Source organism: Anomaloglossus baeobatrachus, chromosome 4 (assembly GCF_048569485.1).
Source record: "Anomaloglossus baeobatrachus isolate aAnoBae1 chromosome 4, aAnoBae1.hap1, whole genome shotgun sequence".
Lineage (NCBI taxonomy): Eukaryota > Metazoa > Chordata > Amphibia > Anura > Aromobatidae > Anomaloglossus > Anomaloglossus baeobatrachus.
The window spans coordinates 505,050,792-505,073,845 of NC_134356.1; the positions used below are offsets into that span (position 1 = coordinate 505,050,792).

Below are 23,054 nucleotides of genomic sequence, written 5' to 3' on the forward strand. Positions count from 1 at the left end.
CTCACATCCTACATACAACCAATAGCACGTAAAGGCACCCAAAAGGTTACTGTCTAAAGACCAGATCATTCATCTTTATATGTAACCAATAAACTAGCATAACAATGGCTGGCCAGATCTACAAGTGTGCTTCACCTCGTGTCCCCCTTCTTCCCCATAGATTGTAAGCTTTCGAGCAGGGCCCTCATTCCTACTGTAGCTCTTGAATTAGGTACTATTTTGTTTTGTATTTGTCTATACAACCCCCCACCGGATTGTAAAGTGCTGCATCATCATCATCATCATCATCTCTTGTAAGCTGCAGTACTCGGCTGCTTCTTACACGACCTTAGTCATGTGAGCAACAGGAGTCATCACATGACCCTGTGCTACCATGACAACCACCCACCGGATCCGCATGATCACGTCATGTGACTTCCAGTACCGGACGGTGAGTAAACATCTACCGCGCTCGCCGTTAATATGGCGCTGTCATATCTTGACAGTGCCATTTAAGGGGTTAACAGGTCACACATGTCAGCTATACATATCAGCTGAAGTACAGCATTCGGGTTACTCGTTACATTGCGCGTATTCCCCATTGACTTGCATTGCACATGCTATTCGGAATGAATATACAAGTATCAGACAGTATTCGTTATGAGTATAGAGAGTACGAATAGTCAGGTACTCGCTCAACTCTACTGTTAAGTTGTTTTTTTGCTCCCCCATTGCTGTTAAAAGGCAGGTGGTGATCAAAATCCATTCTAATCATCATTCAGATTTGGCTTCCTACTGCAGTGTGTGTAATATGTCATCTCATTTCTATAAAGAGCAGAATAATCTGTTTCATTATTCTTACGCGTCTGATGTTTCACTTACATGAGGTTCACCGCAACCCCAACTGCTGCGGTTATCAGCATTATATCTCCATTAATGGTGTAGTCCATGTGAATTGTTCTCTGAACGGCTTCATACAGCAGAAATCCAGTGAGAACGTATACCAGTAATACACTGATGATGGCCGACAGAACCTCTGCAAGGACAGCAAGAGAAGATTGGAAAATGCCAGCACACCGGACAGCACATACATTACAAAGCATATGTGATAATGTTTGTGGATACACCGCTTTAGGCCTCATGCACACAATGATTATTTGGTTAGTTTTTTACCTCAGTATTTATTGCCAAAACCAGGAGTGGGTGATAAATACAGAAGTGGTGACATGTTTCTATTATACTTTCCTCTGATTGTTCCACTCCTAGTTTTGGCTACAAATACTGAGGTAAAAAAAAAAAAAAAAAAAAAAAAAAAAAAAAAATTATATATATATATATATATATATATATATATATATATATATATATATATATATATATATATATATATATATATATATATATATATATATATATATATATATATATATATATATATATATATATATATATATATATATATATATATATATATATATATATATATATATATATATATATATATATATATATATATATATATATATATATATATATATATATATATATATATATATATATATATATATATATATATATATAAAAACACTGCAAATCCTATCTCTGACCACTCCTTCATGGTTTTCTTTGCAGACTCTAAAGGGTGCTTTACAAGCTGCGACATCGCTAGCGATCTCATTAGCGATGTGACACGCTAGATCGCAGATGCGATTTGCAGAGATCGCACATAGGTTGTTTTTGTAGCGCCGGTCACATGTGCGATCTGGCGTGTCACATCCCTAATGAGATCGCTAGCGATGTCGTAGCATGTAAAGCACCCTTTACTCCGCTCCTCTCCCCCTCACCTTTGGGGTTCCTCAAGGCTCAGTCCCAGGCCCCCTCTCTATACACCGCCCCTATTGGACAAACCAATCAGCAGATTTGGTTTCCACTATCATCTCTGATGACATCCAATTATACACATCTCCAAACACTACCCCTGTGCTTTATTACGAAATACCAGGTATGGTCTGTCTGCTGTCTCTCAAAGCATGTCTTCCCTCTATCTGAAACTGAATCTCTCCAAAACGGAGTTTGTGTTTCCTCCTACTAACCAACCTACACCCGACATCTCAATTACCTTCGATGAGTCAATCAATACTCCCAAGCTGCAAGTTCGCTGTCTTGGGTTCATATTTGAAACAGAACTTTCCTTCATTTTCCATAGACAATCACTCGCACATGTCACCTTCATCTTAAAAACATCTTCAGAATCCGACCGATTCTCACCTTTGAAACTGCAAAAACCCTTACTGTCACTCTTATTCATTCTCGTCTGGACTACTGCAACACTTTACTAATTGGTCTCACTCTGACCAAACTTTCTAGTCTCCAATACATCCTGAACGCCGCAGCCAGGGTCGTATTACTCTCCAGCCGCTCCACTGATGCCCCCACCTTGTGCCAGTCACTACACTGGTTGCCTATCCTCTACAGCAGTGTTTCTCAACTTCAGTCCTCAGGACCCACCAACAAATCATGTTTTCAGGTTTCCTCATTCAGGTTTTCAGGGTTTCCTAAATGTTGCACAGGTGATTGAATTATTCTGTCTAATATAGAGGAAAATCTGAAAACATGATCTGTTGATGGGTCTTGAGGACTGGAGTTGAGAAACACTGCTGTACAGAATACAATACAAACTTCTCTCACCCACAAAGCTCTCCACAGTTCTGCACCACCAAATATCTCATCCCTCATCTCTATCATCCTACCCGCCTCCTCCGTTCCGCAAATGACCTTAGACTAACATCATCCATGACCCGAACCTCACACATCCGTCTCCAAGACTTTTCTCCTGCTGCGCCAGTTTCCTAGAAAGCACTACCCCCAAGGATGCCACTAATATCCAGCCTCCACGTTTTTAAGCATGCGTTAAAAACACATCTCTTCAGACAAGCTTATCATCCTAACTCACTAACCTAATCCTCCCCTATTCCCACTTTCTAAATGCTATCCATAACCTTCTCCCTCCTATTTCTGTCCTCACATTCTCCATACAACCAATAGCACGTGAGTGCACATAAAAGGTTATGATCTGATGACCGGATCATTCAACTTTATATGATATCCATAATTTATCATAATGATGTCCGGACCAGACACTACAAGCACGGTTTACCTTTTGTGTCCCCCTATTTCCCCATAGACTGTAAGCTTGTGAGCTGGGACCTCACTCCTCCTGTAGCTGATGAACTATGTGCTACTTTGTTTTGTTTTTGTCTGTACAAGCCCCCACCTGATTGTAAAGTGCTGCGGAGTATGTTAGCACTATAAAAATAAACATTATTATGATAGGATTGTACATACACACAGTAGTGGGTGCAGACATAGGTATACAGTTTAAATAGTAGATTACACTCATGTTTATTATCTTGCATATACTGTACCTAATCTTTGATAACTGTTTCCTAACATGAGGCAGGGAGAGGACGGTGTGGGGGATCTTTTCTGGTGACAATGCTGGCGATTTATTCCAAATTCAAGGAACACTTCCCAGGATGGCTACCACAGCATTCTGCAATAACATGCCGTCTCATCTGGTCTGCACTTAGTGGGACCAGGACCATCATTTGTGTTTCAACAGGACATTGACCCAAAACAATGTCTAGGCTAGGTAGCCAAGTAGGAGAAAGATGAAGTCCCAATTGGGATGGTTGTAGACGAAATAACTATGGTCTCTCTGAAAGAAGTCAACAAAGCTCATTCAAGACTGTTGGAAAGCCCAGTCCAGGTGACTATCTGATGAAGCTGCTTGAGATAATGCCAAGGGGATGAAAAACTGTTATCACCATAAAAGGGGTCATTTGAGAAATCTAAGGGTTAATCCATATTATAGTTTGTTTTACACATGTTCCCTTACTCCTTGTTTCCATGTGTGTACGTTTGTGGTTTTGCCACCTCCAGTCTGAATCTATAATGTGCACATTCCAATAAAATCTAAGAAAATCACTACATGAACAGGTGTGCCCAAACGTTTCACTGATACCGTATAGAATAAAAGATATATAATATATGATAGAGATATCTCATTTGCAAAAAGTATAAAGTACTTTTTATTATAATAAATGGGTAATTCATTGGTTATTTGGTATGAACAGTGAACAATAGAGACTATAAAAACAAGCAAAAAAAATTAAATAATAAATTGCATTTAGATATACCGTATTTTCCACTTTATAAGACGCACTTTTGTTCCCCCAAATTTTGGGGGAGAGTAGGGGGTGCGTCTTATAAACCGAATATACGGTCGGGGTGTGTATGTGTGTAGTGAGTGAGTGAGTGAGTGTATACACACTGCAGGGTCCACTCTGGAGCGATGCTGGGGGCAGGTGAAAGCTGCGGGCGGCAGCGTTAGATCTCCTGCTCCCGCTCATAAAATATACACAGCCGCTGTCCATCAGTGTGGTGCTGAAACCGCATCGCGCTGATGGGCTGGGGCAGCGGTGCATATTATATCTGCCTGTGCTCCCTTTAAATCACACATGATCCCCCCTGTGTTAGATATGGCCCCCATACTGCTGCCCATAGTAAAATAAAAAAAGCTTTACTTACCTCCAGCACTGATCTCCCGGTCTCCTCCTGTCGCTGTCTGATCAGGCACGCAGAGATGATATCACTCTACCGTGCCGATCACATGACCGGCAACAAGAACCAGGAAGTGGAGGAGGAGCTCAAACCCACGGGAGACACAGGGATTACAGCGCTGAGAAGGTAAGGAAAGAGTGTTTTGTTTTTTTATGGACAGCAGTATGGGGGGCATATCTAACACAGGGGACATGTGCCATCTATAGTGGCCATGGGCAGCAGTATGGCGGCCATATCTAACACTGGGGAGGTGTGCCATCTATAGTGGCCATGGGCAGCAGTATGGGGGCCATATCAAACACAGGGGAGGTGTGCCATCTATAGGGGCCATGGGCAGCAGAGGGGGACGTGTCCCAGCACAAGGGGGCTATATTCAATATAAGGGGGCCATATCCAGATTAAGGGGGGCTAATTTTATGATGGGGGGGGCTATGAGGGACATATACCCTATATGATTTGTTAGACGGACACTGGCATTATAAGATGGACACCCTTTAACATTAAAAAAAAAAAATTCTCTTTTCCTTCACCAAATTTGGGGGTGCGTCTTATAATCAGGTAAGTCTTATAAAGCAAAAAATACGGTATTTGTGTCACAAGTAAAATATGTAGCCCCAAAACAGGGCTATTAAATATTATAATATATCCTGCATTTAACAAAACCTCCAGCAGCTGAGTCAATGACAAAAATAAAGCTACGTCTGCTGAGGAATAGAGCCAGAAAATGCCACTCAAAGGGAATCTGTCACTAGGATGTTGCCACCTAATCTGAGAGCAGCATAATCTAGAGGCAGAGATCCTGATTCCAGCAACTTGTTACTTACTGAGCTACTTGCTGTAGTTTTGATAAAAATCACTGTTTTATCGGCAGGAGATTATCACTAGAGGACCAGTAAGCCTATTGAAATGTAGTCCTCCACATTCATGAGCTCAGTATAACCTTGACCACACCACTGATTGCCGTTTTACTCTGTACATTGTAGATGGGCAGAAAGCTACCAATCAGTGGTGTAGGCAGAGTTATGCAGAGCTCAGCATTCAGAGAACTGCTAGATCTGCAGCTGATAAAATATTCATTATCAAAATGACAACAAAGAGCTCCGTAAGTGACACATTGCTGGAATGTCCATTATGTTGTTCTCAGATGAGCTAGTAAAAATCTAGTTACAGATTCCCTTTAAGGCCATGTCAGGCCAAGTCATGAAGGAGTTAAATGAAACCTAAATCAGTCAAAGGTCAGTGATTTAAAACATCCATAGGGGATATGACTAACACGAGGTTTAAGTTATTTAGCTGCTCTAAGCTAAACTTACCCAAGCGATGGAATCCAAAGGTAAAACGCTTGTTTGGAGACTTTGCAGACAGCCAGAGTGCAAGCAAGGTCAGAATAATACTGCTGAGATCAGTAAGCATATGAAGTGCATCGGTCATGATCGCCAGGCTGTTGGCGATATACCCACCTGGTATAAAAGGATTAAAAGGTTAAGTATGCAGAAAGGAATTCTTTTATAAGACGCCACCAGACAGAACACTTATGTAACCAGTGTACCCACAGACCAGATCGAAAAAACACAATACAAACAGCAAACTGATCACAGATCTTTTGGCAGAGATCGGGGAACTGATGGTGCTCAGTCCTCATTATTTCCCACCTGCTCAGGACACACCGAGCAGTACAGTGCCCGAGGTACCCACGCGTTGCCCAGCAAGTATCACGCATGGGTGCCATTAGTTAGAATAGGGCCATTGCATGATACTGGGCGTGAAAGTGTGCAGATATTATAGAACAAATGACCTGCTGAAAAGATGTTCCAATTTTACAAAACCGGTTTGATGAGAACATCGGGGATATTATTAGAGAGAGAAGTCTTCCTCTTACACATGATATTTTGCCCTAGGTTCTGATCTATGATGGCTGCATGTGTGGGTGGGCGTTTCATCACATACGTCCAGAAGGATCAGTGTAACCTATGGAACACCACACGTAAATGACCAAAGAGACCTCATGTACTTACTATAATGTTACACGGGGTAGGAGACACTGAAAAGTTATGAGATCCGGAACCTGAGCATGGACTTTTATTACTGAAGGGGTGGCCCAGACATAAGGTCGGCTAGCAACCATCTCTCCCGACCCCACCACACGCAGGAGCGTGCATCCGGCAACCATCTCTCCCGACCCCACCACACGCGGGAGCGTGCATCCGGCAACCATCTCTCCCGACCCCACCACACGCGGGAGCGTGCATCCGGCAACCATCTCTCCCGACCCCACCACACGCGGGAGCGTGCATCCGGCAACCATCTCTCCCGACCCCACCACACGCGGGAGCGTGCATCCGGCAACCATCTCTCCCGACCCCACCACACGCGGGAGCGTGCATCCGGCAACCATCTCGCCCACCACACGCGGGAGCGTGCATCCGGCAACCATCTCGCCCACCACACGCGGGAGCGTGCATACGGCAACCATCTCTCCCACCTCACGCGGGAGCGTGCATCCGGCAACCATCTCTCCCACCTCACGCGGGAGCGTGCATCCGGCAACCATTTCTCCCACCACACGCGGCAGCGTGCATCTGGCAACCATCTCTCCCGACCCCACCACACGCGGGAGCGTGCATCCGGCAACCATCCCTCCCGACCCCACCACACGCGGGAGCGTGCATCCGGCAAACCATCTCGCCCGACCCCACCACACGCGGGAGCGTGCATCCGGCAACCATCTTGCCTGACCCCACCACACGCGGGAGCGTGCATCCGGCAAACCATCTCGCCCGACCCCACCACACGCGGGAGCGTGCATCCGGCAACCATCTTGCCTGACCCCACCACACGCGGGAGCGTGCATCCGGCAACCATCTCGCCCGACCCCACCACACGCGGGAGCGTGCATCCGGCAACCATCTCGCCCGACACCACCACACGCGGGAGCGTGCATCCGGCAACCATCTCGCCCGACACCACCACACGCGGGAGCGTGCATCCGACAACCATCTCTCCCGACTCTACACATGGGAGGTCTCATCTGAACGTTTGTGATCTGTATGAGGGCTTCTACCAGAATAATCTGACAGCCACTTATCCCTTCAGCAAACTAAAGAATCAAACGACAATCCTCATTTCCAAAAATATAGTCTTCAGGGGACATTTGGGCAGCCCCATACACATTACATGGTCTTTTCATCTAGCCAAAATTGGCAGATTTGGCCATTTTTATTTTTTTTTAAATATGTATGGGGCCTTTAGTCAGTCTGGTGAGGCCCATTGTGAGAAGCCCTGGTCTAAGCGATCACAGGTCAAAGATGGTTTCTAGACAAAATTACACTTAATAGGGCTTAAAGCTAGAGCTGCACAAAAATATTCACCATACCAGAGCATCACATACCAATCCAATCACCAACTGCAGTGCCTACCCGCACTAGTCAGTGACTGGCTGAGCGGGCATTTGCAGGGTGGCTCAGACAGGACCAGGCAGAGCCCGACCTGCCAGAAATCCCTGACACTATTATTACTTTCATTACTAGTAGGAGGGATGTGCCCATGTCACCTAAGTGTACGAGACAGGAATATCCCTCCAACCTGATCAACTGGAAAAACCCTTTAAATATTTTGAAAAAACCCCAAATGCCAGTAGAGAAATAAATTAGAACTGCTTGTGATCACTGCTTGTATCTGTTGTAGGTAATTGTACTGTTCTCCAAGGACATCACACACCAGTGTTACATATCTGGGGTCAATGCTGTCCAACCAATATATTAGGTCCATCTGGCTATAACGGGCAGCAGGCATCTCCCAAACAATATGTGATGACTGCCGCTGACTAAAAGGGGGGCTCCGCACTCTCCACGGGACGACTATAGGGGGGGGGGGGCGGGCTCCGCACTCTCCACGGGACGACTATAGGGGGGGGGGCGGGCTCCGCACTCTCCACGGGACGACTATAGGGGGGGGGCTCCGCACTCTCCGCGGGATGACTATAGGGGGGGGGGGCTCCGCACTCTCCGCGGGATGACTATAGGGGGGGGGGGCTCCGCACTCTCCGCGGGATGACTATAGGGGGGGGGGGCTCCGCACTCTCCGCGGGATGACTATAGGGGGGGGGTGGCTCCGCACTCTCCGCGGGATGACTATAGGGGGGGGGCTCCGCACTCTCCACGGGATGACTATAGGGGGGGGGCTCCGCACTCTCCACGGGATGACTATAGGGGGGGGGGCTCCGCACTCTCCACGGGATGACTATAGGGGGGGGGGCTCCGCACTCTCCACGGGATGACTATAGGGGGGGGGGGCTCCGCACTCTCCACGGGATGACTATAGGGGGGGGGGCTCCGCACTCTCCACGGGATGACTATAGGGGGGGGGGGGCTCCGCACTCTCCACGGGATGACTATAGGGGGGGGCGCCGCACTCTCCACGGGATGACGCCGCACTCTCCACGGGATGACGCCGCACTCTCCACGGGATGACGCCGCACTCTCCACGGGATGACTATAGGGGGGGGCGCCGCACTCTCCACGGGATGACTATAGGGGGGGGCGCCGCACTCTCCACGGGATGACTATAGGGGGGGGCGCCGCACTCTCCACGGGATGACTATAGGGGGGGGCGCCGCACTCTCCACGGGATGACTATAGGGGGGGGCGCCGCACTCTCCACGGGATGACTATAGGGGGGGGCGCCGCACTCTCCACGGGATGACTATAGGGGGGGGCGCCGCACTCTCCACGGGATGACTATAGGGGGGGGCGCCGCACTCTCCACGGGATGACTATAGGGGGGGGGCGCCGCACTCTCCACGGGATGACTATAGGGGGGGGCGCCGCACTCTCCACGGGATGACTATAGGGGGGGGGCGCCGCACTCTCCACGGGATGACTATAGGGGGGGGCGCCGCACTCTCCACGGGATGACTATAGGGGGGGGCGCCGCACTCTCCACGGGATGACTATAGGGGGGGGCGCCGCACTCTCCACGGGATGACTATAGGGGGGGGCGCCGCACTCTCCACGGGATGACTATAGGGGGGGGCGCCGCACTCTCCACGGGATGACTATAGGGGGGGGCGCCGCACTCTCCACGGGATGACTATAGGGGGGGGCGCCGCACTCTCCACGGGATGACTATAGGGGGGGGCGCCGCACTCTCCACGGGATGACTATAGGGGGGGGCGCCGCACTCTCCACGGGATGACTATAGGGGGGGGCGCCGCACTCTCCACGGGATGACTATAGGGGGGGGGCGCCGCACTCTCCACGGGATGACTATAGGGGGGGGCGCCGCACTCTCCACGGGATGACTATAGGGGGGGGCGCCGCACTCTCCACGGGATGACTATAGGGGGGGGCGCCGCACTCTCCACGGGATGACTATAGGGGGGGGCGCCGCACTCTCCACGGGATGACTATAGGGGGGGGCGCCGCACTCTCCACGGGATGACTGTAGGGGGGGGCGCCGCACTCTCCACGGGATGACTGTAGGGGGGGGCGCCGCACTCTCCACGGGATGAGTGTAGGGGGGGCGCCGCACTCTCCACGGGATGAGTGTAGGGGGGGCGCCGCACTCTCCACGGGATGAGTGTAGGGGGGGGCGCCGCACTCTCCACGGGATGAGTGTAGGGGGGGCGCCGCACTCTCCACGGGATGAGTGTAGGGGGGGCGCCGCACTCTCCACGGGATGAGTGTAGGGGGGGGCGCCGCACTCTCCACGGGATGAGTGTAGGGGGGGCGCCGCACTCTCCACGGGATGAGTGTAGGGGGGGCGCCGCACTCTCCACGGGATGAGTGTAGGGGGGGGCGCCGCACTCTCCACGGGATGACTATAGGGGGGGGCGCCGCACTCTCCACGGGATGACTATAGGGGGGGCGCCGCACTCTCCACGGGATGACTATAGGGGGGGCGCCGCACTCTCCACGGGATGACTATGGGGGGGCGCCGCACTCTCCACGGGATGACTATGGGGGGGCGCCGCACTCTCCACGGGATGACTATGGGGGGGGCGCCGCACTCTCCACGGGATGACTATGGGGGGGCGCCGCACTCTCCACGGGATGACTATAGGGGGGGGGGCGCACTCTCCACGGGATGACTATGGGGGGGGGGCGCCGCACTCTCCACGGGATGACTATAGGGGGACTCTGCACTCTCCACGGGATGACTATAGGGGGACTCTGCACTCTCCACGGGATGACTATAGGGGGACTCTGCACTCTCCACGGGATGACTATAGGGGGACTCTGCACTCTCCACGGGATGACTATAGGGGGACTCTGCACTCTCCACGGGATGACTATAGGGGGACTCTGCACTCTCCACGGGATGACTATGGGGGGACTCTGCACTCTCCACGGGATGACTATAGGGGGACTCTGCATTCCTCCCAGTGTGATGGAAACTCCTGACATCCAATGTACCCACACGGCCACATGACACAGAGGATGGTGGGAGCTCTAGTCCCCCTGCCCACACTCACCGATCAGCTCGGCCACCATGAAGAGCAGGTAGAGCACGGCCGCCAGTCCCAGCCTCCTCTTCACCCGGCGCTGCCTCGCCCTCTCCCGCTGCTGGTGGCAGCTCTCGCACGGTTCCGCTCGGGTCTCTCTTTCCAGCAGGGAGTCGTCATCCGAGGACGGGCTCGGGGGGCCGCCATTTATCGCTGGGGCATCATCCGCCACCAGCACCCGCAGCTTGTTGAAGCGCGGGAGCTCGTCCTCCGCCGCCACCTCATCCGGGTAGTCAAAGCCGGCGTCATCGCTGAGGTACGGGGGCTGGTCCCCTCTGCGGAGCTTCACACGTACCGCGCTCCACCAGGCGTGAGGCCGCCACATGGCAGCCGGGCTGCAGCACCCACACAGCGGAGATCCGTCCGCTCTCTCCCTGACGTGCCTGACACTGCCACTTCCGGGTTTCTGCTCTAAACAAGCTGTCACATGACCTCCTGGTAGCTCCTCCCTCCTGGGAGGAGGTCAGATGACTCGCGGGAACGCGCACCGCTCACAGGTGGGGTTTATTTCCTTCTCGTGTGCGCGCTATAAGCAGAGACACGTGACGGGGACGCGCACACCGTGCTGTGTATTGGTGGAAGAGCGGGATAGATCTTGGTTTCTTTTTTTTTTGTCCAAGCTTTATTGAAAGCAGCCTCACAAGAACAATAGTCTTAGGAGTAAGTAACCCGCCATTTCCGGGTCCCGGATCACGTGTCACAGGCAGATCAGCTGTATGTGTCCTCTCCAAGGCTGGATTCATGGAGGAAGGAGAGAAGAGGGACGGTGAGGTGCTGGAGGGCAGCACATCCTCCAGGGGGCGCCATGTGGCAGCAGGTAGGTGTGTGGGGGGGGTCACACAGTGCACAGGAGTCACCATTGGCAGGACATAGGCTGGGGGATCACATAAGACCCCTCCATCACAGGAGGGCTGCCCAATATGCTGCAGAATACAGACTCCCATCATTCCCAGACATCTGCAGAATGTAAAGGCATGATGGGAGTTGTAGTCTTTGAAAAGCTGTAGACTCAGAGGCTGAAGACCATTGCAGTAGGGGCTGTGAGCTGCGCAATGTAATGGAGGAGATCTGACCGCCGTCACATGGGAGAGCAGGTTATGCCGTCCTACATAATCGCCCCTTTGTCACCGCGGAGGAGTAGTCATTTTACTGCCGAAACAATTTAGCGGATCTGTCCATAGATTTCCTAAACAGACCTTATATTATTAAATAGCTATTTTTGGCCTGATGAGTCTGGTGTGTTTACTTTGAAAATTAATGTCAGAATGGTTGTATAATACAGAAGGAAATGGGTGAAGAGTCTAATTATTCCTTAAGGGAGTGGTCAATAGGCCTAATGGGCGATGATTGTACAGCCATTCTGACATATCGTCAGCATAAGTACACCAGCCTCATCAGATAGAAGAGATATACTTAAAGGGGTTGTCCAGGTTTGGTACAAAAGTCTGCAGTCACTCCATCTGACTTGTGAATCCTCACAGCACACTCAGAATTTGGCAGTGCTGGGCAGTCATGTGACCACAATATTTGATTTGATACTACCAACCACATTCCAACTAGACGTGCACGGCCTTGCTCAGCTCACTTGTACTGAGTCAGGCCGTGCAGGTCTAGTCAAAATGTGGCAGGCGTATGCATATTGTATACTTGTGATCACATGACCGTCCGGCGCCGGCATCCGACAATACTGAAAGTGTGTGATTTGAGTGCCGTGAGGATTCACAAGTCTGTAGTCACATATAGTGACTGTAAACCTTTGTGCCAAACTTGGACAACCCCATTAATAATATACGCAGTGTGTATTGCAGAATTTGGAGATTGATCAACTTAAAAGGGATTGTGCAGTACTTGGACAGGTCCATCTTAAATGCTGTAATCCCTTGAGTAATATAAAAATATATATATTCGCCTCCTGCAGCAGCGCCGCTATAGCAATGATCTCTCTCGGTCTCCCAGCGCTCGTGGGACACTTCTAGATCGATCACTTGCAGTTCTCGCTCCTCCCCCCAAACCTCCACGTCTAATCCTACATGTACGAAGCGTCCCAGGAGCTCTCACGTGATAGTGACACCCAAGCACCTTGAATTCTGCTCCTGGCCTGTCTGCAATGGCGTCTCCTCAGGAGGCGAGTATAAGGCTTTTTTTTATTTTATTTGGGAGACTACAGCACTTAAGGATTTGTTGTCTAAGTAATTAATCCCTTTAACCATAATCACATGCAGTCACATTGCAGTTAGTGTAAAAATTGTTGGAATTTTGTTCTTTCTTTTTTGAGGAAAAAAAACATCCAGGTCTATGCCGGACATGACACAGGTTTTCCATAAGTAACTTCCCTTCACCTGCAGTGGTTTACAGATCCGTGTTACACCAAATTGCGGCCTCCGTATGACGGCTTATAGACCACGCCAGCTGATCACAGCTACAGAGAACCACATTAGGGACCACCTAAACTTTCTACTAGGCCCTAGCAGACCAGTGATGTCTGTACTGCCCATCCATGCTAAGCGTAATAATCTCCCAATTTTCTTCTTTTTTCTATCCCATACTCCCTATAAGATTAAAATAAGTTTAAAATATTTCTGTTAAGAAAGTAAATATCGCAGGAGGCTTAAGGTACTGTCACACATAACGAGATCGCTGTTGAGTCACGGTTTCTGTGACGCAGTAGTGATCCCGTTAGCGATCTTGTTATGTGTGACATCTACCAGCAATCAGGACCCTGCTGTGAGATCTCTAGTTGACGCAGAATGGTCCAGGCCATTTTCTTCAAAGGCGATGTCCTGCTGGGCAGGACCCATCGCTGTGTTTGACACTGTGTGACAGTCCCAGTGACTGCTGAGATCGTTATACAGGTCGCTACTGCGACCTGTATTGTTCCTGCATCGCTGGTAAGATCTGACTGTGTGACATCTCACCTGCGACCTACCAGCGACTTACCTGCGATCCCTATCAGGTTGCATCGTTGTCGGGATCGCTGGTAAGTCGTTGTGTGTGACTGGGCCTTTAGAAAGGACTTTACAGCATCTGATCACCTCTGAGAAGTGATTCTTCTTATCAGTAAGGTCTGATCTGTATTGTTTGTACATAATGTGCTTACAGAGTGGTGTGAACACCGAAATAATGGTTGGTGATGTTCTCTTCTCTCAATGTCTGTAGGAGACAGTATGGAGGTCATTGATGAAGGATTACCGGATGATCTGTCTTCTCTGGACTCGAGCGCTGTGGAACAGCTGAGTGAAGGGCTCATTTCTCACTACTTGCCCAATCTTCAAAACTCAAAGTTTGCCTTACAGGAACTCACGTATGTATGAAGGAGTCTGCCGTAGTCCTCTTAGGTGGGGAACAGCTACAGACTAGTTCAGTTTTGGCTGTAGCAGTCTGCAGCCCAATAATTCAGATTGCCATAAACCCATCTAGGACTTCTAGTCTCTAACCTCCATTAGGAAAACTCACTCAGCTGCTTACGCCAACCTGTAAGGGCTCACACGAATATATAAATCAGATGAGTGCAATGTGACAAAATCTTGCTTTGCACTTGGGCCAATGTTTTTCATTGTTGCAGGTCAGATCTGTGATTTTTTTTCTTCAGCTGTAAACCGACTGAGGCAAAAAAAAATGACAGCATGCGGTGTTAGGCCTCCTTCACACATTCATGTCTCCGGTACGAGTGACGTCTGTTTTCACACATACCCGAGACACTGACACAGTAGACACATCTGTATTTTGACACCGACTCAGTGTCTGTGGAGAGCACACGCGTGTCCATGTGTTCCACGCGGCAACATGTTCGTTTTCTGTTAGCAGCACAGAAGTCACACAGACTGCACACTGATGTGATCCATGTGACATCAGTGTAACCTGTACCAGAGGAAACATGTCACAGAGAAATAGATGTATTTTTATAGTTGCCTGTCTCCGGTGTTGCTGTCACACTTGTCACGCTCATCATGCTCATTAATATTCTCTGCACAGACTGCAGCCTGGAGACAGGTAAGTATACAAGTTCATGCTGTCCAGGTAAGTATACAAGTTCATGCTGTCCAGGTAAGTATACAAGTTCATGCTGTTCGTTTGCTACTGGATGTCAAACAGATGACACACATACGGACATGCGTATCTACACCATGGACCATGCTAAACTTTAGGGTTTTTTACCTGAACGTTTAAAGGAGGCCTTTTGGCACAGTGTCTCAGATCACTTTCGCCCATACAAGTCCATGAGTGCATGTGAAACATTGGACTACACTGATGACATCAGAGTGCAGTGCAATGTATGCAGAGACAGGCAATGGAGAGATTAATCTCTCCTTCTCACCTGTGATCCGATCCTCGCATGCAAGAGAATAGGAACGCAGTAGACTAACACTTGGATCACACAGGCAGCTGAGTCTGAGTCGAGTGTCACTAGCATATCGCAACCGATTCTGTATTTTAGTGTGACCCTGGCCTAAAGGAGATGTTTATTGTTCTACGTGCCATATGCAGCTTTTTTACAAATTGCACAAAATAAAAAAAAAACAGGTGGGAGAATTTCTGCACACAGGTTGCTAGCAGAAGATTTTTCTACATGTATCCATCAAATAGATAGGCCATGGGCTTATACCTAAAATAATGTTGATGTTTACACTTGGAACTAGATTATTAAATAGGATGTCCAGTGAAAACAAGTTATCACACATCCAAAGTATAGATAATAACGTGATGATCGGTGGAGGTCCGACCACTGAGCCCTGCACTGAACAGCAGAATGGGAAACTTTTATCCCTATGGAGTGGTAGTACATGTTAAACTGCTGCTCTCTGCATGTTACACTCACGCCATATTGGGCTGCTCTCCACTTTTTCCAGCAGTCTGTTGCTCTACCCACGGGGGAGCACGGTAGTGAACCCACAGGACCACAGAGGACTTTGGCAGCTGACCCCAGAGATATACTTGGACAAAGCTGGAGGGAAGGAAAGGACTTTAATGATCAGAGCATGACCAGCACAGGGTCCTATGGTAGAGTCCAGAGTGCAGGTACAGTCTGCACAGGAATGGTCCGAATACCAGTAGATATGGCCGAGTGGCAATGCACAGCAGGTATGACCTGAGCACCAGTGGAGTCCGGTCTAAAGTGGAGGTAGTTGGTAACACCGAGCCAGGCCTTCATCCAGTAGTAGGAAGGATGTTGACACAAGCGACTCTGTAAGGACCTCCTCTTGATCCGATCCAGTGGGCTGAAGCGGAGTTGTCACGGCCCGACAGGTATGGACTCTGTGGAGCGCAAGGACTTAGGTATGGACTGGAGCAGCAGACAGGCACAGCCAGCTCTGAGTGGAGGCAAGCTACAGAGATTGGGAACAGGAGCAAGGTTAAACAACAAGGCAGGGAACAGGGACCTGACAAGAAGACGATGCTCAGGCACATCCCAGAAAGGGGGGGGGGGGTTGGGCAAGGCTGTCTTATATATTCAGTGCCTCTTTGCAATAGACTGAGAAGCACTTCCAGGTTAAGGAGTACTGGCCCTTTAAGTCACAGGAAGGTCCTGGAAGGCCTGTTAAGTGCATGCATGTTTCTGGACGAGCAGACCACAGGCAGCTGGAGGAGGATCCAGGATTGCGATCCGAGTGAGTACCCTGTATGGAAGGAAGAACAGCGGGATGGGCAGACTGTACAGAGCCTCATGCTCTGCCCCCCCACCCCTTTCAGTAGGAGTCTGTCTCACGGGTCAGGGCATGACACAGTATCATAGAGATTGAATGAGTATCCGACCTGTGCCTCCAGTGTTTAACTTGGATAAAATTTTCCCTTTTGGGGATAAAAATTACCCATTCTGCCTGTTGGTGCAGGTCACAGCGGCTGAACCCCTACTGGTCAGTGAGATATCACCTATCCATGAATAACTCACTGGGCTACCCCTTTAATTAACATCACATCACTAAAACTAAACCTTATGCCTCCTTTACACGTCCGTGTCTCCGGCACGTGTTTGGTCCGTTTCCTCACGTGACTGAGACACGGGCACACGTAGACCCATTAAAATCAATGGGTCTGCGCTCACGTGCGTGTTTTGCCATGGACAGAGTGTCCGTGTGGAGCATACGTGTGCTCCACACGTAGACATGTCTGTTTTTCTCCGGCATCACGGGTGTCACACGGACCGCACACAGACTGCACGAATGTGATCCATGTGACACGCACCGGAGAAAACACACGTGTCTGTGAAGTAAAAAGAATTTCTATACTCACTTTCTCCAGCACTGCTGTCTCTGCCGCTGCTGTTACTTGCTTCCGACCCCGCTCGTTATGCTCCTGAATATTTACTCCACTTCGGGCGGAATCAGCAGTAGCGGGGAGTTGGCAGGGCGGGAGACCGCAGATCAGCACCACGGACAGCAACGCCAGGGACAGGTGAGCAGAAAGTTCCTGTTCTTTCTGTGTTATCACGGATGACACACGGAGAACACACATGTGCCATAAACACGGCATACGGAGGGCAATACGCACCTTTGACACGTGCGTGATTTTCACGGACGTGGGAAGGGGGCCTAAGGCAAAGTTTAGGAATGGCTGTACGATGTTATAATATTCCATAATTTCAGCATTTAACAATGATCTGTATCTGTTGTTGCAGGCAAAATCAAGTGGTTTTATTAGACACGCTTGATCAAGAGATTTCCAAATTTAGAGAATGTAACTCAATTCTTGATATCAACGCTCTGGTAAGTCTCATGTAAATGCTTTTAAAGTGCATGTGGAAATAGAGGTACAGTTCAGCAATAGTCTCCGCAGAGGTTTTCCTCTGATCTTAAGATCATGTGCACACGTTCAGTATTTGGGGAGATTTTTACCTCAGTATTTGTTCCACTCCTGTTTTGGCTACAGTCAGAGGAAAGTATAATAGAAACACGTCACCACTTCTGTGTTTTTACCCACTCCTGGTTTTGGCAATAAATACTGAGGTAAAAAAACTCACCAAATACTAAGTATGTGCACTAGGCCTAACCCAGTAACTTCACATTAAAGTTGTTGGGTTTTTTTTCCGTTTCAATGTTTTTGAAAGCAAAAAAAATGTTTGCAGCAATTTTATTGCAATCAAAGGCACAGAAACCAAGATGGAAATTAGTGGAATACATGGTAGGTTGGTCAAGCCCTGATAGTAGTGTGAACAGGACTTAAGTGATCTTATTGCAGTCAGTCTCAGGTGACCTTCCAGATTAGTAAATCATATGAATACTGGCATGTCCAAGTTCTGAAATTAGCAGAGGCTTGAATCGTTCAGGACACACACACACACACACACACACACACACACACACACACACACACACACACACACACACACACACCTTATCCTGTGTTCGCTTTGGACATATACCATCTTCCTTCTGCTGAGTTAGGAGATCATGGTTCGTGCTCCCTCTGCATAGAACTTTATGAGCACTAAGTGTTATCTTCCTCAGTAGTGGGAGAATACAGATTTTACCCATTAATTGAAGGTGAATGATCAGTCCAGGAGGAGAAAATCCGATTTCTCTGATGAGATATATTACAAAGTTGCATATTTTTCACTTTTTTTGTCTGAATATCTAGTTTCCTTATATATTTTGTCTAGTTCTCCGAAGCGAAGTATTACCACAACAAGTTGGTGAATATTAGGAAGGAAATGATTTTGCTGCATGAAAAGACCTCCAAATTAAAAGTAAGTCCTGCTTTGTAACACTTTATTATAATATTTATGAAACCAAATGAATCCTAAAGCTTTTTCATAAACTCAAGCATTCAGTAGAATAATATATAATAATAAATCCTGATTTCTATAGCACCAATATGTACCGCAGCGCTTTACAATTCAGGAGGTTCATATACAAATAAGTAACACTTATAGAAAATACAATAATTAGAGCAAAAAAGACAACCCTGCTCATAAGAGCTTACAATCTACAATGAGATTGGTCGGGGGGGGGGACAAGGTACTAAGGCTTATTTACAATGACAATACAGCCATATCAAGGAAATGGGGGATAAATAAAGGTTTCATGAAACAGTCAGCCAAAACTTTGAGATGCTTTTGGGTGTGGTGCAGTTTGACAACAAACCAAGGCACCTGCCCTTCATTCCCGGTGCAATCGATGCCAATAAGAATTTGCATACATTGTTTTGTAGTAGGCATTGTTTTGGAAACACCTTCTTAAAAGAAGGTGTCTCACCCCAGAGATCACTTTTTATTGTCTCAGGTGTGCTGAATTTAGGGAAGTCGGGAGCTGGCACACAGTGTGCAATTATTTCAGCTGGGAAATGTAATATCACATTAGGATGTTTCAGCTACATAGGCAGAGCAAGTCAGCCAGTGCAGGAGCTAATCTTACATATTGGCTCCCTATTTACACTCATAGAGGGGTGACCCAAACAGCATATGGAAATGTGTTATCTTCATGGCACAACCCTCTTATAGGGAATCGGTCACATGTGTGCACTCTGATCTGTGGACAACAGGTATAGAGAAAGGTCAGCAGAATGATATATAGGTTTGTTGGAAAAGATTCAGTATAACTCCTTTGTTAATTGAAATCTCTGGGGTTTATAGGAATGAGTCCAGTTGGCGGGTCCGCCCACTGGACTCTTGTATCCAGACATCAGGGAATTCAAAAAATGAATGGTTTACTGAAACTTATCCCAAAAAAAAAGGTTTTTTTCACTCTGCGTTTGTTGTCTCTTTTGATATGTCATGTTTTCAACAAAGCTGCTTTGTTTTTGATACTTCCTGGCCTTTGGCTTTGATAAAACGTTATTGCTATACTTACGTGCGGATTACCTGCGTTTTTTTTGTTTTTTTAAACCTATTTTATTTGATGTCAGCAAGCACATGTTGTTACATTCCATAAAATTTCTCCGGATCGTACAATGCTTCTGTTACATCATTTTCTTTTTCATTGTCGCAACAATTTCATCTCCATAGAATTATCTTAACAATAATTTCCTTTAACTTAACAAACTAACATATTTGTTCAATTCAGTTGGTCCTTTGGATGCTCCCCATCTTCAGTGTCCCTAGTGTCCCTGCAATGTCTTCCACACAATACCAAGACGTGTGTTCAAATGCTTTAATTAACTGGGTGATTTCCGTCTGTGTGAAGCTTTGCTCAATAAATGTTCTCCTTTTTTTAAGAAACTTTTAGTGGACTTCTCCTTATGTTTCTCCAAATCTAGTTTGTCGTACATAATTATTGCATTTAGGGTATCAACTATTTCTGTATTTCTCGGAGTCTGTCTTATCAGCCAATTCCTAAGTAGGCATTTCGTGAGTACAAGCAATACTACGTGTATGACATCTGGAATGTGAGCACTTGCTCTGTCAGTTTCCCTAAGGGCTTCTATGACGGGTATAACTACTTTCCAAATCCTCAATATGTACACCACCGCTTCCTCCCATACCCCCTCACCTGTGGGCATTCCCATATGCAGTGAAACAGTTTTGCTTTATGGACTACCTGCGTTTTTGATGCTTTTCCGTGGCATCGAAAACTCATTGTACGCATACAGCCTAAGAGGGTCAAGGGTCATGATACTGATGATGTTTATACTTTTTTACAGAAGCGAGCGTTGAAGCTCCAGCAGAAGAAGCAGGAGGAAAACCTAAAACAAGAACAACAGAGAGAACGGGAACTGGAGAGAGAGAAACAGTTAACGGCAAAACCAGCAAAAAGGACATAATATGTCTGGTACGCTTCCTTCTGTTCAACCACATCCCATCCACTTCAGGAGACTTTACTGACTCTTCAGAAGAAGGAAGACGGCTTCTACTGTGTTATATTGTCTTTAAAGATGAAGAACATACGATTTTAGACCTTTTTGTTTTTCTTACCTTTCTTTTCCCATGTCCTTTTTTTTTTTCTTGCTTGCCTAGGCTGCACTGCATAGAGGCCAGCTAGACTTTACCTCTCTGTAATATAAAGTTATTAATGAAAAGGCTATTTTTGCAGTCGCATGTTCTCCAGAATGTAAATTTACATAGGTACAGATTCAATTAGACTATCTGCATGTGACGACATTGCTCATGGTTTTTTTTCTGACCATAGACTACTTTTCAGATGTCTGCTTATCACCTCCTCACTGGCCAATGTATTCAGAGGAGAACTTGTGTTAAAGTACCCAGTACATAGTCGCGTAAAGGAATAAAATGTCCCACTTAATACGAAAAACTTTTTTTTTTTTTTTTTATATATATATATATTTAACTATGTTCTACCCTCCAGGCAATTAATATCTCTGGTGAGATCAAGAACTAAATTTTAATTTCATATGATCTGATTTATACCCAGACGCTGCCCAAACACCGAGCAGAAGTTGCTCTGCTTGAACACTAGTTGGCAAAATATTTCCCAAAGACGAACTATGTAGATTATACCAACTATATCTGTCTGGTGAATAGAGAATAATCTATTTTAGTGTCTGAAATAAATGTTGCGTAAAAGTATCCTTCTCTGTTTACAAACGTTTCTTCTGTATTAACCCCTTAATGACCGCCGATACGCCTTTTAACGGCGGTAATTAAGGGTACTTCTTCCGATCTGCCGCTTTTTAACGGCGGTCGGAAAAAAAGGTATGGCGCCCCCCAGAGTTAGAAAATCTCCGGGATTTCAGTTACCGGGGGTAGCTGAGACCCTGGAGATCACGATCAGGGTCGGTTTTCCAGTCCCCATTCACGTGATCGCCGTTACAAACCGTGTAACAGCGACGACGTGAAAGTTAATGTCACGCCGGTAAAAAAATGATTCTTCTCCCATCTGGCATGATCAAATATGTCAGATAGAAGATGAAAGTCCTCCCCCGGTCCCCGGTGTGGCCAAAATCTCCTCACCCCTCCGATCCCCGTCCCCCTTCCAACAATCTAAAATGTCCGCTGCCGCACGAGTCATGTCCCGCCGCATTGATCCTTTTTCTTTGATTTCTGTGCCATCTGACAAGTCAGATGGCACAGAAAGTTCCTCCCTGGTCACCTCCTGTCAGGCTGTCACCCCGGTCTCCGCCGTTCTCCCTTGTTACCTCCTGCAGCTTCGGTCCCCCACGCCCCTCATTCTCCTTGTCTTCAGGGAAATGCTGGACGCATGTGCAGAGCGGCTGTCAGCCGGCTCTCTGCACGCAGGGACACAGATTGCTGCAGGTTTACACTGCTGTGCTGTGGACCCGGGGAGCGTGCTGGGGAGTGTGAGTGCAGTATCACTGCACTCACACTCCTCACATAGAGTGCCTGCACTTCCAGAAAATGATGGATACGTTCCCTGAGCGTATCCCCATATCCTGGAACACAGAGTCGTCGTGGGACCTCCAAAATGGATTACAGCGGACCAGATTTGTTTTTGTTTTTTTTAATAAATTGGTGAAAGAGGGAATGTGTTGGGGAGTTTTTTGTTTTTTTTCAAATAATTTTTTTTTGTTGTCTCTTTTTTTTTTTTAATTATTGACTGGGTGTGTGGTGTCGGGTATCTGATAGACGCCATGACAGACCCCAGGGCTTGATGCCAGGTGACATTACACAGCTGGTATCAACCCCATATATTACCTCGTTTGCCACCGCACCAGGGCAACGGGATGAGCTGGGGGAAAGCACCAGGATTGGCGCATCTAAAGAATGCGCCACTTCTGGGGCGGCTGCGGCCTGCTATTTTTAGGCTGGGAAGGGCCAATAACTATGGACCTTCCCACCCTGAGAATACCAGACCACAGCTATCCGCTTTACCTTAGCTGGTGATCCAATTTGGGGGGGGGCCTCTGTTTTTTTTTATTATTATTTATAAATAATTATAAAAAAAAAGAGCCTGGGGTGCTCTCCAAATTGGATCAGCAACCAAGGTGAAGCTGCCAGCTGTGGTTTGCAGGCTGCAGCCATCTGCTTTACCTGAGCTCTCTATCAAAAATAGGGGGACCCCACGTTTTTTTTTTTTTTTTTATTCTTTATTTTTTGGTTTAA

General features: G+C 47.6%; 2 protein-coding genes across 2 annotated transcripts in view; one reads left to right on the top strand and one right to left on the bottom strand.

Annotated features, from left to right (window-relative positions):
* Positions 1–11,549, bottom strand: part of SLC30A4 (solute carrier family 30 member 4) — a 33,413-nt gene extending 21,864 nt beyond the window's left edge. Inside the window, exons 1-3 of the mRNA XM_075345825.1 lie at positions 11,075–11,549; positions 5,916–6,062; positions 862–1,015 (exon numbers count right to left, since the gene is read on the bottom strand). Coding sequence (XP_075201940.1) covers positions 862–1,015; positions 5,916–6,062; positions 11,075–11,429 — 656 coding nt within the window. The 5' untranslated portion in view covers positions 11,430–11,549. The remainder of the gene's footprint in view (positions 1–861; positions 1,016–5,915; positions 6,063–11,074) is intronic.
* Positions 11,550–11,626: 77 nt separating this feature from the next.
* On the top strand, positions 11,627–21,560 carry BLOC1S6 (biogenesis of lysosomal organelles complex 1 subunit 6). The gene is made up of 5 exons (XM_075345826.1): positions 11,627–11,921; positions 14,261–14,405; positions 17,718–17,805; positions 18,699–18,785; positions 20,678–21,560. The coding sequence occupies exons 1-5, from the start codon at positions 11,846–11,848 to the stop codon at positions 20,795–20,797; spliced, it is 516 nt and encodes a 171-aa protein (XP_075201941.1). The 5' UTR covers positions 11,627–11,845; the 3' UTR covers positions 20,798–21,560.
* The last annotated feature ends 1,494 nt before the right edge of the window (positions 21,561–23,054 follow it).